Here is a 14,815-nt window from a genome sequence, read left to right as displayed (position 1 = left end):
CAGCAGGAGGACAGGGTTGTACAAGCCCACCCCACTGCTCGCTCCCAGGGCCTGGGGGTCCTGACCCTGAGTACAGCACACACCTGTGTCCCTGGGTCAGCAGAGGAGGGAGCAGGTTCTGCCCCTGTTGGTCAGGACCTGGCCTCAGGTGCCCACAGTGCCCAGGGTGGACTTTCACGTGTTCTGTCCTTGGTGACTCAGGTTGCTCTGGGCCTCTCCACCCACAGGTGCTGTGAATGGAGACTCGCCCTGTCCTGAGAGGGCTGCACCCCCACAGCCCCACGCTGGGCACACCACAGAGCCTGTTGTCGTCCTCTGTCCCACTCGTTCCTGCACCACTTCCTCCTGGACCTCGCTGGCCGCCTCAGGGCCCACCTGCTCCTGTTCCAGGCAGCTGTGCGTGATGTCACAGCTCCTCATGGCCTCTGGCCTCACTGGCCTCTGCTGTCCGTTGTGAACCCCGATCCCTGTGAGAGAGGACCGGTGACATCTGCATAGTTTTTCTCCATGGTGCTGCGTTCTCCAGACACCTCGAAGCCTGGGCAGCTCGGGGACCCTGATGTCACACCAGGAAGGACTTCTGAGCCCTGGGGAGAAGCCATGTCCCCGTGGTGCCTGGATCCCAAGGGGGAATGTCCCACAGTGGGGGCACCTGTGATCGGTAGTAACTTGGCTCAGTGTCATCAACCAGCTCCCCCAGCCATGTTCCTCTCCGTAGCTGGTTCTCCCGTGTTACCCCCAAGCCTGTTACCCCCAAGCCCGTGTAAGGTCCTCATTACAGTGCCCAGATGGTCAGAGCTGTGTGTGGAAATGCAATGGAGGATCCTAAGAGAGCTCACAGACAGGGAACAGGCGTCATGATCTCCCCTTTCCCAAGCCCCGGGAAGGTCTGGACAGTGGGCCAGAAAGTGAAAACCCTGAAAGGGTCTGCGTCCTGGGTGTCCTGTGGCCTGTGCCTCCAGCTTAACCCTCTGTGCCAACACATGGAAATCGCACATGTGTGTGGCCTGGTCAACCTCACGTCTCTCTTGTGTCCCCAAATCCTTCGGTCCCGGCCAACATGTGTGTGGGTATGTGTGGTTTATATGCTGGGTTTCTTTTGATGTGACTTTTAAAAACTGTGGGAAAATACCTGTGACATAAAATGCGCCCTTTAAACCATGTTAGGTTGGAGAGCTAGATGTCATCAGTTAAATTGATAATGCTAAACAACCAAGACCACTAATTCTTTTCCTGAAACCTTTCCTCACCTGAAATAGGAACTGTCCACTTGGCAGTGAGGACCCATGTCTGTGCCCCCGTCTCAGGTAACTTCCTCCACTTCCCCGTGAGTTTGTTTATTGATATTTCACACAGGCGGGCTAATACAGCACTTTATTTCTGGTTTATTCCATTTGGCACAATGTTTCCAAGGTCCCTCCGCATTGTATCATATATAGGAATTTTATTCTTTAAAGATTCATCTGTTTTTTATTTGAAAGGCAGAGTTATGGAAACAAGGAGATACAGAGAGAGAGAGAGAGATCTTGCATCCACTGATTCAATCAAATGACTGCAATGGCCAGGGCTCAAAGCTGGGAACCAGGAGCTCCTTCTAGATCTCTCACGTGGGTGGCAAGGGGCCAAGCCCTTGGGCCGTGCTCTGCTGCTTTCCCAGACACAACGGCAGGGAGCTGGGCTGAAAGTGGAGCAGCCAGCACTCAGACTGGCGTATGAGCACTGGTTGGTGCTAAAGGCAGAGGCTTAGCCTACTACCCCACACTTCTGCCTCTGGGCACCTGCTGCCTGGGCGTCTCTTCTGAAGGTAGACCTGTGGGGATCCCTGTCTCCTGCAGGTGGCGCTGTGACAGGCTGCGGTGCACCCCGGAACCCACCTGTAACCCCTCCTTGCTCATCTACTCCCCGTCACGTTCTGTTTTCAAATGAGGTGAACATCTGAAGTGAAATACAAGGTGAGTCACATTTATGACTTAAATGTTCTGACAGCCAAATATAAAATAATATAAAATATTATTTTATTCATTTTATAACCAGAGAGCATGTTGAGCCGTCACTGGTGCCTCCCAGGGTGTGCACCAGCGGGAAGTTGGAGCCAGGAGCCGGCAGAGCTGGGCATTGGACCAAGGCATTTCAGTGTGGACACGAGTGTCCTGATCGGCATCCCGGCTGCCAGGCCAAAGGTCCGCCCCTAGACACTGTATTTTAGACAGCAGGTTAGTAATCCCAAGAGAAGATGCTCAGATCACTCAGCAAAACCACGACAATTCTGCATTTTTTATTAAAACAAGAAAAAAAAGGCGAGCATTTGGCACAGTGGTTGGATGCCATGGGGATGCCAGCGCTCCAGGCCAGAGAACTTGGTTTGAGTCCTGGCTCCTCCTCTTCAGCCCAGCTTCTCCCCTCCTCACACGGGGGAGAGCTCCTCCACTCAGCCCAGCTTCTCCCCTCCTCACACGGGGGAGAGCTCCTCCACTCAGCCCAGCTTCTCCCCGCCTCACATGGGGGAGAGCTCCTCCACTCTAGTCCAGCTACTCCCCGCCTCACATGGGGGAGAGCTGGGTTGAGTTTTGGGCTCCTGTCTGCTGGTAGCATGGGAGAGTGTACGAGTGAATCGAAGATCTCCCTTTTTCTCTCACCCCTCTTCTCCCTCTGCCTTCCTTTCATCAAAAAGTGAATTTTAAAAATTTAAAACAGTAAAATTGTTTGGTTTATTTTTATTTGAAAGTCAGAGAGGAGCAGAGGTCTTCCACTCACTGATTCACTTCCCACATGGCCACAACGGCCAGAACTGAGCGGATGCAAACCCAGGAGCTTCCTCTCAGTGTCCCACACGGGTGCAGGGTCCCAAGGCTCTGGGCCGTCCCCCACTGCCTTCCCAGGCCACACGTAGGGAGCTGGATGGGAAGTGGGGTGTCTGGGACATGAACCAGTGCCCATATGCGATGCCAGTGCTACAGGCTTACTACAGCATGGTACCAGCCCCGCAATCAGTGAAATTATTAAAGATGTCAGAAATGTATATGCCGCCGAGGAGAGGGAGATATTGGAGCCTTTGTGTAGTATGTCTGGAATGTGAACTGAATCAGCTCCTACAGGAAATGACATGGCCACTCCTGAAACTATAAACCTGGAGTCTCCACCTGACCCGGCAGTTCCACTTCTGGGCACAACCCAGAGAATCAAAAGCAGGGCCTGTCCGAGTCATCTGCTCACCCATGTTCATGACAACATGTCCCAAAAAGGGCGGGAGTAGCCTGAGTGTCCAGGGATGGGTAAAGCCAGCCCCACCAAGCGTGGGCACATGTGCCACGCCTTCAAAGGGGGGGAGAGGATTCTGACCTGAGGTTAGCACGGATGGACACGCAGACCTTATGCTGAGTGAAACAGGCCAGGCACAAAAGGACAGGTCCCTGTGACGCCACTTCTGTGAGCCCGGCGTGCTCAGACACAGACAGCAGCCCGCCGGGCGCCAGGGCCGAGGGCGGGCACGGGGAGCTCAGGGGAGTCTCAGCTCTGCAGGTGGGGAGCCCTGGAGGGGGGTGGCTGCCCGTGTGACTGCAATGGATGCCCATGAACATCACGCTTTAAACTGGTTAAAATGACAAGACAGAACCTCAGCTAAAAACAAGTGAAGTTGATTTCAGCAATAACTTTATCCCAGTGCACGACCACACACACGACCACTTCAGCATGGAAGTATTGAAAAGCCTTCCGTTGTTTTTCTCACGTGCAGCCTTTGAGACTCGGGCTGGATCCCACCTCCGCAGCACATCCCATTCACACTCACCCTGTCTCAGGTGCCCAGAGCCATGTGCAGGTGGCGGCTGCCAACGGGACAGCGTCCACCCCAGCCAGACCTCACCCGAGGTGTCCCCACCATGCTTGCAGACATCTGTGGGCAACATACACCCCACTGCAGCTCCCCCTGCACCTCCCTCATCACACACACACCCCTCCTTGTCGGCAGACACCCCTCTCCCCACCCCCTGCCCCTCCCCCCGTCCCAGTTCACGGCAGGGCCCAGTCTCACCCCTGCAGACTCTGTCAGGCCTGGTTTGGCCGGGACACCTCCCCTCTTGCATCTCATCTGTGTGTCACCCTGAGGTGTCCGCCCAGGCAGGGCCTCAGATTATCATCTCAAAGTCAGGCGTCCGTAAGTCCACCCAGGAGGGTCCCTGGTGTCCTTGCCCCTGCTTCTCCTGGGGCTCTTTGTCCTCCTCCTCTTCCTCGCCGCTCTCCTCTTCTTCCACGATGGCCGCCAGTTCCTCCCAAAGTGCGCCCATCTCCATTCCCAGTCTGCACAGCTGGGCCAGCAGCTGGACATCCACTCGGCGCATGTTCTCCTGCCGGTAGGGAGGGGGTGTCACAGGCACGTCGCCACCGAGGGCAAGGGGTCCCCCGGGGCTGGGTGGGAGCAGGGCCCTGTGTCCCTGCACCCTCGGGTCTCCTGTCCTTGTCCCTCCACTTCATCTCCCGTTACCGACTCGTCCCCATCTCAGCCTCCCCGTTCCTCTTGCTCCGCCCCTGGCTGGCTCCATCTCTCCCGTGCACATTCAGACGGCATCTGCCTCTGTTCTGTTTTTCTTTTCTTTTCTTTTAAATATTTATTTGTAAGAGTTTCAGAGAGAGGGGGAGAGACACAAAAAGATCTTCCATCGATTTGTTTACTCCCCAAGTGGCTGCAAAGGCCAGGGCTGAGCTAAGCCAAAGGGGCCCAGCGGTCGGGCCATCTTCCACTGCTTTCCCCAGGCCACTAGAAGGGAGCAGCTGGGGGCTGGCACTGTGGCTCAACAGGCTAATCCTCCAGCTTCAAGTGCCGGCATCCCATATAGCCACCAATTCTAGTCCCAGCTGCTCCACTTCTGATCCAGCTCCCTGCTTGTAACCTGGGAAAGCAGTAGAGGATAGCACCCACGTGGGAGACCTGGAAGATATTCCTGGCTCCTGGCTTCACATTGGCTCAGCTCCAGACCCAGTTGTTATGGACATCTGGGGATTGAACCAGTGGATGAAGGACCTCTCTCTCTTTCACTGTCACTCCTTCTCTCTCTGTAAATCTGCCATCCCAATAAAAATAAACAACACTTAAAAAGTAAAATAAGTGGAGGAGCTAGGACAGTAACCAGCACCCATGGACAGTGTGTGGGTGGCGGCCTTCCCTGCTGCACCACCACAGCCCGTTCTTGTTAATATCTGTGTTCTCTCTTGATCTGGCTCCCACGTCTGCATCTCTGCGCTGTCTTTTCCTCTGTTCCTGTCTTTCAACCTCCAGCCTGTTCTATTTTTATTCATTCTCTCTCTCTCTTTCTCCAAACCCCTCACTCACCAGCTCCTCCCAGATCCACAGGAGACTCTGGCTGGCACCTCCAGGGTCTTCCGTGGGGGACAAAAGGGTCTGGCGAGGGCTCTCCACCGGGGGGACGCCCCTCAGGGCCCTGGGGGGTGGGCCCAGCCCCGGGGGGGCCAGGCCAGCCTGCTCCAGCCGCTTCCACAGCTCCATCGTCGGAGTCCTGGCCGCTAGGAGCAGGAAGTGGCAAGGTCCAGGGGAGTAAAGGGCAGCACGGAGGGGAAGGCGGCCGGGTCAAGGCATCGCAAAGTCCAGTCCAGGGTGAGGAGCCGCGGCCGAGCAGGGAGCTTCTCTCTGAAGGTTAACCTCAGCTCTGCTCACCTGGCCCAGCCTAGCTCTCGTGGAGGTCGTGTGCTGGTGCCTGCTGTCCCCTGCGTCCCTCCCACTCCCGCCGTCTCTCTTGGGCTCCCTTTGAGGCTGGCCTGGCCTCAGCGCCATCCCTGCCTGTCTTCTTTGGCTCAGTCTAGCCCAGGCTCTCCTCAGCAGCAGCCCCGAGGTCCAGGGTCATATTCCAGGTGCTAGGACAACAGGGGGCAGGGCAGGCTGCTGGCCCCGTGAGCAGTTCTGCCCTCCCTGCACCTGTCCAGCCTCATCCCTGTCAAGGTGACCCAGCTGTGTGACCAGAAAAGCACTTGAGGCTGGCACAGTGGTGTAGTGGGCTAAACCTCTACCTGCAGCCCTAACATCCCATGGAAGTGCTGGTTCGAGTCCCAGCTGCTCCACTTCCCACGTGCTTGGGCCCCTGATCTCACGTGGGCGACCCAGAAGAGACTCCTAGCTCCTGACTTCGGATCGGTGCAGCTCTGGCTGTTGCGGTCACTTGGGGAGTGAATCATCAGACGGAAGATCTTCCTCTCTGTATATGTGACTTTGCAATAAAAATAAATAAGTCTTTAAAAAATAAAAAAAAATAATCATAAAAGTATGGAATGGGACCCGGAGGAAGCTCTAGTCCAGCCATTTGGGAAGTGAGCCTGTGGGGGGAAGAACGCTCTCTAACCGCCTTTCCAATAAGTCAGTCCTTCGTAATATGAGTATGGCATGAGAGCCGGAGGACGCTCCGTGACTGCAGCCAGAGAGGAAGGTCCCCGCGCAGGAAGGACTGGCCACGCGGTCCCAGGGCGTCCGGTTAATCCCCAGGTCCCAGAAGCCAAAGAAAAAGTGTGTGCGCCTTTAAGAGGAGGGATGGCGAACAGGGGGCGTGGCCCCAGGGGGAAGAAATTCACGCCTGAACCAGGTGTGTGGCCTGGAAAAAAGACCGGCTTCTTCCGGTTCCGTCCCGGTAGCAAGATGGCGGTGCCCAGGGCGGTAGGTGACCGGAGCTGCTGCAGCCCCCGGAATCGAGGTCCTCCTGCAACGCCTTCCGGGCGCGCAGAGCGGGCAGGGCAGGCGCGTCCCCGCCAGGCGCCCCGCCGGGAGCGCGGACCCGCGGCTCTTCCGGGCCGGGAGTGGGACCGGGCGGGGGCGGGACTGGAGGGCGCCCAGCCAATCAGGCCAGGGGTGAGAGGTCACCGGGAAGGGAGGTTGGGAATGCGAACATTACCAGGAGAATGTGTGGATTCTAGAATTTGGCCAAAGGGGAGATTGAGGCAGAGGAAGAGGGTTGGGAGAGGAGCTGGGCGCTCTTGGGGTTTCTTCATGGCCGCCCCCGCCGGCCCCGTGAAGCCGAGTGGACGATGGAGGCCCGGGCCCCTTCGTGGGCTCGCCCCTCGGCCTCGCCGGGCAGGGCGCCGGGCAGGGCGGGCAGGGAGCAGCCGGCTTGGGTCGGTGCTGGGCTCCAGGGCAGCGGCCTCCCGGGAGCCGGCGTGGGTGCGTGAGGAGAGGAGCGCCCTGGGGAGAACGGGAGGCGCCGCGGAGTGCAGGTAGCAGGTTCAGCTCCGCCTGCAGCGCTGGCGACCCGCGTCCGTGCGGTTTGCACCGAGTTTCTGAGCTCCCGGGAGGCCTGGAGGGTGAGCCAAGGGCTGGTGCCCTGCGCCCACGGGGAGACCCGGAGGACGCTCCCTGCTTCCCCCTGGCCATTCTGGCTGCTGTGGCCATGGGGAGTGAACCAGCGGATGGGAGATCTCGGTCTCCATAACTGTTTTTAAATTAGTTATTTTTATTGGGAAAGCAGGTATACAGAGAAGGGGAGAGACAGAGAGGGAGATATTCCACCCAATGGTTCACTCCCCAAGCGGCCGCAGTGGTCGAAGCCGAGCATTTCAGAAGCCAGGAGCCAGGAGTTTCTTCCGGGTCTCCCACGCGGGTGCAGGGTCCCAAGGCCTTGGGGCGTCCTCGACTGCTTTCCAGGCCACAAGCAGGGAGCTGGATGGAACTGGGGCCACTGGGATTAGAACCGGCGCCCCTCTCTGTAGCTCCTGTCTTATATAAACAAAAAATGGTTTATTATGGATAGCTTTTACTTTTTAATTTATATTTTTGATGAAATTTATTTTTAAAGTAGAGGGTAAATGTGGGAGATTGTCAGATAAAGGAGGATTTGAGAGGAAGAGAAGGGTTGGGGAAGAAGGCGGGAACCAGGGAATGTTGGGTAAACCAAGGAGAGATGTCAGTGCCCACTGAAGGACTTGGGGGAAACATGCGGACCTCTCTGGGATCCCAGAGACAGGGTGTGGGAGTTCTGGGGGAGCTGGGAGGCAGGGTTGGGCTCAAGCAGACAGACCTGGGGCTCCAGCATCCCCTCCCTCGCTCTCGGCCTCCCCAGCCCCTGCGCCTGGTGGGCCCTGTGTGCAGCGTCAGGGGCGTCCACGGCCTGAGTGGGACGGGGCCCCCACGGGGCAGCCAGCAGAGGTGGCGGGCGCTGCTGCAGTTCCTGACCGACCACTTCTATGACGTGGAGGCTCTGAGGCAGTACCTGCTGCGGAAGCAGGTGCTCAAAGTGCAGCGGGACAATCGGTGAGCAGCCGTGGGGGGTCCCTCTCCCCGCCGCCTTCGTAAGCCCCCCAGCACACGGAGCCCAGCATGGCCAGTTCCCCCCCGACCGTCATCCCAGCGACGGTCCCGCTGTCCTGCTTTCCAGCGCCAACTCCAAAGGAGCCATTCTGGTTTCCTCTTTTCTCTGCCCTCCACACCCTCCCAGCCCACTGATAAAATCCAGGAACGTCCAAGCATTCAGCCCCCACCCCCAGCCTCCTGGGGGTCTGCAGAGCACCCAGGCACTTAGGAAAGTAGCATGACTTCCTGTCACGTTGCTAACAGCCTCCAGCCGTGCTGCCCCTATCAGGGACACCCCCTGCTTGGCAGCCGCCCCAGCGTGAGGCTCTGAGTCGCCACTCTCCCGCCCTCTGGCTTCACATTCCTTGCCGCCATTGAGGTATCACCTCCCCGGGAAGCAGTTCTCCACACCTGAACTCCCCTGGCCTCCCCAGTCGGTGCCCCTGGGGTGCTGTCCGCTGTGGTACTGGACAGTGCTCAGCGGGGGGCGTGTGCCCCTCAGCAGTGTCAGGGCCGGGGTGGGGTGGGCCTCCTGGGGGTCTGCAGGGCCTCACCTCCGTCACCCTCTTCCCTGCAGATCCTTCACCTCCCTGGAGGAGCGCTACGGTCCGTCCGTGGCGGGCGCCTTCTTCGTCCTGAAGCAGGGAGGCGCAGTCAAGTATGGCGGCAGGTGTCGGGCGGGGTGGGGCAGGCGCGGGTCTGTGCCACCGAGGGGTGGTGCCCGCACCTCACTACCCCGGATGTTCCTGATGAGACCCTGTTCCCACACATTTCATTTTCTTTCTTTCTGTATTTTTGTTTTCGTGAAAGGCAGTGTGAGGGCGAGAGGGAGGGAGACTCTTATACTGGTTCACTCCCCCAAAGCCGGGAAGCGGCCCGGGGTGCCGGGGCCAGGCACTTGAGACCGCCGCTCTCCCAGGCTGTTAGCAGGGAACTGGATCACAGGTGGCACAGCTGGGACTCAAACCAGCGCCCGTATGGGATGCCTGCGTCAGCAGAGGCAGCAGCTTAACCGGCTGTGCCAGTTAAAGCTTGCATCTGGGCAGCCAGGACAGCCAGTCAGCATGCCCACACCCTGGCTGGTTGGATTCCCGGCTGTTCCCATTGCAGCTTCCTGCTCGTTCAGACTCTGAGTAATTGGGTTCCCACCACGGGCAGAGACCTGGCTCAGTCCCAGCCCGAGGGCACTCAGGAGTGAACCAGCCGCCAGGCACTCATCCTGTGTGTGTGTGAGCTGTCCCCACACTGCCCACCCACAGGACCCTGCATCGCGCCTCTGGGCTGTGCGCTCTGGTCGGGCCCAGGCTGGTACAGCAGTGACACCTCCAGTGAGGGAGGCTGTCGGGATCCCAGCCCTCAGCGTGGGCTCCCACAGCCTGCTGTCACACGGGGCTGGGTGGGCTCTCAGAGGCAGATCCTGGGGCACGGGGGGCGCTGCGCTCACACCCCTTCTCCCCACCAGGTTCCGGGACCAGGAGTGGATCCGGCCCAGCAAACACGGCCGCTTCTCCCTGGAGTTCTTCAAGTCCCAGAACGTGTCTGTGGAGGCTGTGGATGCCAGCGGCTGTGCCATCAACTACGAGGGCCTGGGCAGTCTCTGTGCGTGGGGTGCTGGCTGGGGGGTTGCAGGGCTGAGGGGGACGGCCCTGGGCCACATGTCCTCTCCCCTTGCAGTGCCCCTGAGGGAGCTCCGGTCCCTGTCGCTGCAGCGCTGCCCCCACGTGGACGACTGGTGCCTCAGCCGCCTCCACCCGCTGGCCGCGTCCCTGGAGGAGCTCTCGCTGGCCGGCTGCCCTCGGGTCTCGGAGCGAGGCCTTGCCTGCCTCCACCACCTCCAGTGAGACCTGGGTTCAGGCCGGGCCCTGGGTAGTGTCCCCCACCCAGCCCAGGTGCAGGAGACATAGGGAGGGGGTTCCCGCTCCATCACAAATTGGGTGTGGGTGGTGGGTGGGCCAGGGTCACAGTGAGTGGCCAGGACCATTGACGCCTGGTTCCTCCGTTACTGGGACCAAGGACATGGGCATGGCTGGGTGTCTGGTCAGCACAGGGTTTCTTTCACGTTCCTGGAGTGACTTATTTCACAAAGCCAGGGGGTTGAAATGGGTCAGAACCCCTTACCGCGCATACCTGACCACTGCCCTCGCAGCGGCCTCCTGCCCTTCTCCCCGCCCTCCAGGAACCTCCGCTGGCTGGACATCTCGGATCTCCCGGCTGTGTCCAACCCGGGCCTCACGCGCATCCTGGTGGAGGAGATGCTGCCTGGCTGCCAGGTGGTAGGGGCTGACTGGGCCCAGGGCCTGAGGCTGGGGTCTGAGGAGCAGCCCCGGGACGCAGCCAGCCCCATCCCTGCTTAGCCTGCAGCCCCAGCCCACCTAGGGCTCCCGGAAGGCTGCTGGGGTTCCTTAGCCTGGGCATGTGTATGGGCTGGGCAGTGACTGGCATATCAGAGAAGGCAGGCGTGAGGTTGGGGTGTCCGTTGCCCTTTGGTAGCCCCACAGAACTGCCCACTCCTTCGAGGACTCCTGCTGCACACAGCAGGTGCTGTGGTACCAGGCTCAGATGGCTGGGTGCCTGGTGTGGGCAGTTACTGGCTTGGGTTCCCAGTTCAGCTCTTCTGTGTGCTCCCTGTTGTCAGTAGGGGGCGCTGGAGGACACGGTGGGACAGACGGCAGGTGCCAGCCGGCTGTGCCCCCATGCACCTGTTGTCTGCGTCCCCCAGCACGGGGTTTCCCGGGCAGCCCCCACCGAGTGGCTTCCCAGGGACTGCTGTGGCTGGCTCTGGGCAGCACCCCCAGGGAACACCCCAGTCTTGTTCTAATTCAGTGTCATTTACATTAAACCCTTTCTGGTGGAGCTTGTGTGGTGTTCTCTGACTGCATCCGTATGAACACAGCATGTGCCTGAGTGTCCCGGCAGACTGTCACCTAGGCTGGGACTGGGGGTTGGTGTGGTCCCACCGCTGGCGGGCATGGGCCTGTCCAGTGCAGTGGCTCAGAGGGAGGCACCCTCGGGGGCAGCAGGGATGGCTCAAGGTCTTGAGTCCCTGCCACTCATGTGTGGGATGCTCATTTCCTGGTTCTGGCCCGGCTCAGCCTGAACTGTGCAGCTGTGTCTGCACTGTTGGCATCACAATCCAGCTGCCACCCGTGGGTGAGGTCACCCTGCCCCCAGGGTGCGTGTCAGCAGGAAGCTGGAGCAGAGGGAGACTTGAACCCAAAGAGTGCTTAACCACTGGGTCACATACCCGCAGGCATCCGTGGAAACTTCCCCAGTCCGGCTGCTGCATGGGGGCCTTGGGTGGAGCAGACAGACGCCAGGGCAGTCAGATCTGTGGCTCCCCCTTCACACCCAAACCGCCCGGCCTGTGGGGAGGGGCAGTGTGGGCCCTGGTGGAGGGTGCCTGTGCTGTGGTCCAGGTGGTGATCCTGTCCCTGCCCCCAGGCCCTGCCATCACTCCCAGCCCAGCTTCCAGGCCATTAGCTCTCACCACTTCCTCCCCTCCTCCCCCAGCTGTTCCCAGGGCTCCATTATTCAGACTTGGGAGGAAATCAGGGCTGAGCAGACAAACAGCTGCTGACTGACCGGGCTCCACACACCCCAGCACAGGGCAGGGTCAGCTCCTCCCCGGAGGTCGGCATGCCTCCCCATCCTCGGCTGCTGCGGGTCCCTGGAGGGCGAGGGCGATGCCGTAAACACCACAGACACCCTGGCTTGTCCCAGGGGGCCACAGGTTGGTGCGCCAGTCACTGCAGCCCCCGTGGGGCGTGGGCACCTGGGTAGGAGTGGGTTCCCACCCACCAGCCCATCACCCCATGCACCTGCCCCTTCTGCAGACCCCCGGCTGCCCTCTGCCTCTCCTGGATCTGCTGCTGGGTTCTGACTCCCTCTGCCTTCCATCTGCCAGTCTCCCCCGGGGCGCCCACCCCCTGCCAGGGCAGCACTCCCTGCCTCCGTTTCCCTCCTGTCCACCTTCCTGCCTCCCCCTCCCCCATATCTGTGGCTCCCATCTGCTCCCACTCGGCGCATCCACCCGCCTCCCGGTGGCCCGGCGCCAGCCCGTGTCTCCCTGGCCCGCGGCCTGACACCACCCTGCCTGGGCTCGGGCCTCCGGCCTCGCCCTCCCTCGCATGGTCCTCCATCCATGGCTGTGACCCCGCCTGCACCCTTCCCGGCCGCCTCCCAGCAAACCGGCCCTAACATGCCAGCGCCCCGCCAGGTCGGCCTCGCCCCGCCCCGCCCCGCCCCGGCTCCTCCCGGCCCCAGGGGCCCAGCCGCCTCCCGCGGCACCGCTCTCCCCGCCCCTGGCCGGGCTGGGCCGGGCTGAGACCCACGGCGGCGCAGGCTAGGGCCAGGGCAGAGCAGAGGCAGCAGGGCAGCGCCCGGCCGTGCTGGGGCTGGTGGGAGCTGGACCCAGAGGTAAGGGGGGTTGGACCCCTGCTTCCCCCTACCGGGTGGGGCTGCGGGAGAGAGGGAGCGTCTCTAAGACCCTGGAGGAGCTGACCCTGGTGGCAGGAAGGCACTGGGGGCATGAATGGAGAAGAGATGGGAATGGTGGGCCGTCCCTGGGTGAGCTGGGGAGTGGGCTGTTGGGAGGTGGAGGGAGGCCAGGTTGGAGTGGGGGCTCCCAGGTGTGGGAACGGGAAACAGCTGGGTCGCTGGCTGCAGGAGCAGTTGGGGAGACAGCGGCCTTGGGAGCTGCGCCCTGCACCCTAAAGGCCTCTGGCTCCCTTGTGGCTTCCCTGCAGCTGCCACGGGCGGGTCATGCGCTGCCCCAAGTGCCTTCTCTGCCTGTCAGCGCTGCTCACGCTCCTGGGCCTCAAGGTGTACATCGAGTGGACCTCCGAGGCCCAGCTCAGCAAGGACTCCCCGGGACCCAGGGGCACCCTGCCAGACGCCACCTCGGCCAGCTCCGAGCCCACCCTGCCTGCCAACCTCTCCGCCCGCTTGGGCCAGCCTGGCCCGCTGTCCCCAGCTTACTGGAACCAGCAGCAGTGGCGGCTGAGGGCCCTGCCCAGTGGGGACAGCGCTGAGGCCGGGGACTGCCATGCTTGGGGGGCCGCCGCAGCTGCCCAGATCCCCGACTTTGCTTCCTACCCGGAGGACCTCCGCCGCTTCCTGCTGTCCGCGACCTGTCGGAGCTTCCCACGGTGGCTGCCTGAAGGCGGTGTCGGCCATGTGGCCGGCTGCTCCGCCGAGGACGTCCCCTACCTGTTGCTGGCTGTCAAATCGGAGCCAGGGCACTTTGCAGAGCGACAGGCCGTGAGGGAGACGTGGGGCAGCCCAGCGCCTGGCATCCGGCTGCTCTTCCTGCTGGGGTCTCCGGCAGGACAGGGGGGGCCTGATCTAGGCTCGCTGGTCGCCTGGGAGAGCCATCGCCACCATGACCTGCTGCTCTGGGACTTCCTCGACGTCCCCTTCAACCGGACGCTCAAGGACTTGCTGCTGCTGGCCTGGCTGGACCGCCACTGCCCCGACGTGGCTTTTGTGCTGCAGGTTCAGGATGACGCCTTCGTGCACATCCCTGCCCTGCTGGGCCACCTGCGGGCCCTGCCGCCCTCCTGGGCCCGGGGCCTCTACCTGGGTGAGATCTTTGCCCAGGCCAGGCCCCTCCGCAAACCTGGAGGGCCCTTCTACGTGCCCAACTCCTTCTTTGAAGGCCACTACCCAGCCTACGCCAGCGGGGGCGGCTACGTCATTGCAGGGCGCCTGGCCCCCTGGCTGCTGCGGGCGGCCGCCCGGGTGGCCCCCTTCCCCTTCGATGACGTCTACACTGGCCTCTGCTTCCGCGCCCTAGGCCTGGTGCCCCGGGCCCACCCAGGCTTCCACACTGCCTGGCCGGCCCAGCGTGCCTTGGACCCCTGTCTGTTCCGTGACCTGCTGCTAGTGCAGCCCCTCAGCCCGCAGGACGGCATCGGGCTCTGGAAGCAGTTGCACGACCCGCAGCTCCAGTGCTGAGCCCCCTCCCTCCAGGCCTGGGTGCGCACACGCCGCTAGAACTGGAACAGCATGAGCTGCTTTGGGTCTTCCTGGCTGGCAGGCTGGGGCACCACCCGGCCCTCATTCTGTGGCTGATAAATACACGCTGCCCGCACCAGCTGGGCTGTGTCTACGTCTGGGGGACTTGGCAGCGGCACAGGCACCCTGACCTTCACACACTTGCGGATGGAGCCCAGGCCGGCCTCACCGCCTCAGCAGCCCCCCTCCCCCAGCTTGTGAAAGCCCGAGGTGGGGGAAGTAGGGGCGGGAGAGGAAGCAGATAGCTGGGCAGTTGGGCTCCGGCCTTGCCTCACTTATCTGCAGTGCAAAGGGGGCCTCCCCGCAAGGGCAGAGCAGGCAGAGCCAGGGCACAGCCGCTTTATTCACCCTCTCTGCCCCTGCACCACGCAGGGGCTTCCCTCCTGGGGGTGCCCCTCCCAGCCCCACCAGGAAGGCACCGTCAGAGCAGGTGAGGGGCTGCCGGGGCAGAAAGGCCCCAGTGTAACAGCCTGGAGGGGAAGGCACGGGCACAGCTGCCCATGTGATGGCCTCAGGGCC

At 61.5% G+C, this 14,815-nt stretch overlaps 3 protein-coding genes across 6 annotated transcripts; 2 read left to right on the top strand and 1 right to left on the bottom strand.

The window, feature by feature from the left end:
* Nucleotides 1-2,986: 2,986 nt before the first annotated feature.
* On the bottom strand, nucleotides 2,987-5,718 carry ERICH4 (glutamate rich 4). 2 transcript variants are annotated; one of them, XR_009246793.1, is made up of 3 exons: nucleotides 5,327-5,718; nucleotides 4,031-4,343; nucleotides 2,987-3,589 (listed from the first exon to the last, which is right to left on the bottom strand). XR_009246793.1 is itself a non-coding variant. In XM_004598066.2 (2 exons), the coding sequence occupies exons 1-2, from the start codon at nucleotides 5,498-5,500 to the stop codon at nucleotides 4,125-4,127; spliced, it is 393 nt and encodes a 130-aa protein (XP_004598123.2). In that variant the 5' UTR covers nucleotides 5,501-5,717; the 3' UTR covers nucleotides 3,977-4,124. The 2 variants fall into 2 exon arrangements, 1 of the variants encoding a protein (XP_004598123.2); XM_004598066.2 differs by lacking the exon at nucleotides 2,987-3,589 and having other exon boundaries at nucleotides 3,977-4,343; nucleotides 5,327-5,717.
* Nucleotides 5,719-6,545: 827 nt separating this feature from the next.
* DMAC2 (distal membrane arm assembly component 2) lies at nucleotides 6,546-10,909 on the top strand. 3 transcript variants are annotated; one of them, XM_058674070.1, is made up of 6 exons: nucleotides 6,546-6,655; nucleotides 8,052-8,242; nucleotides 8,859-8,951; nucleotides 9,744-9,880; nucleotides 9,991-10,118; nucleotides 10,458-10,909. In XM_058674070.1, the coding sequence occupies exons 1-6, from the start codon at nucleotides 6,638-6,640 to the stop codon at nucleotides 10,563-10,565; spliced, it is 675 nt and encodes a 224-aa protein (XP_058530053.1). In that variant the 5' UTR covers nucleotides 6,546-6,637; the 3' UTR covers nucleotides 10,566-10,909. The 3 variants fall into 3 exon arrangements, with proteins under 3 accessions (XP_058530053.1, XP_058530052.1, XP_004598050.2); XM_058674069.1 differs by having other exon boundaries at nucleotides 6,548-6,655; nucleotides 9,956-10,118; XM_004597993.2 differs by having other exon boundaries at nucleotides 6,549-6,655; nucleotides 8,859-8,939; nucleotides 9,956-10,118.
* A 1,510-nt stretch (nucleotides 10,910-12,419) lies between these two features.
* On the top strand, nucleotides 12,420-14,801 carry B3GNT8 (UDP-GlcNAc:betaGal beta-1,3-N-acetylglucosaminyltransferase 8). The gene is made up of 2 exons (XM_058674067.1): nucleotides 12,420-12,697; nucleotides 13,027-14,801. The coding sequence occupies exon 2, from the start codon at nucleotides 13,043-13,045 to the stop codon at nucleotides 14,234-14,236; it is 1,194 nt and encodes a 397-aa protein (XP_058530050.1). The 5' UTR covers nucleotides 12,420-12,697; nucleotides 13,027-13,042; the 3' UTR covers nucleotides 14,237-14,801.
* Nucleotides 14,802-14,815: the final 14 nt, after the last annotated feature.

This window comes from Ochotona princeps, chromosome 16 (assembly GCF_030435755.1).
Source record: "Ochotona princeps isolate mOchPri1 chromosome 16, mOchPri1.hap1, whole genome shotgun sequence".
Lineage (NCBI taxonomy): Eukaryota > Metazoa > Chordata > Mammalia > Lagomorpha > Ochotonidae > Ochotona > Ochotona princeps.
The sequence above is the reverse complement of the archived record's forward strand: the minus strand, read 5'-3'. Positions and strand labels throughout refer to the sequence as shown.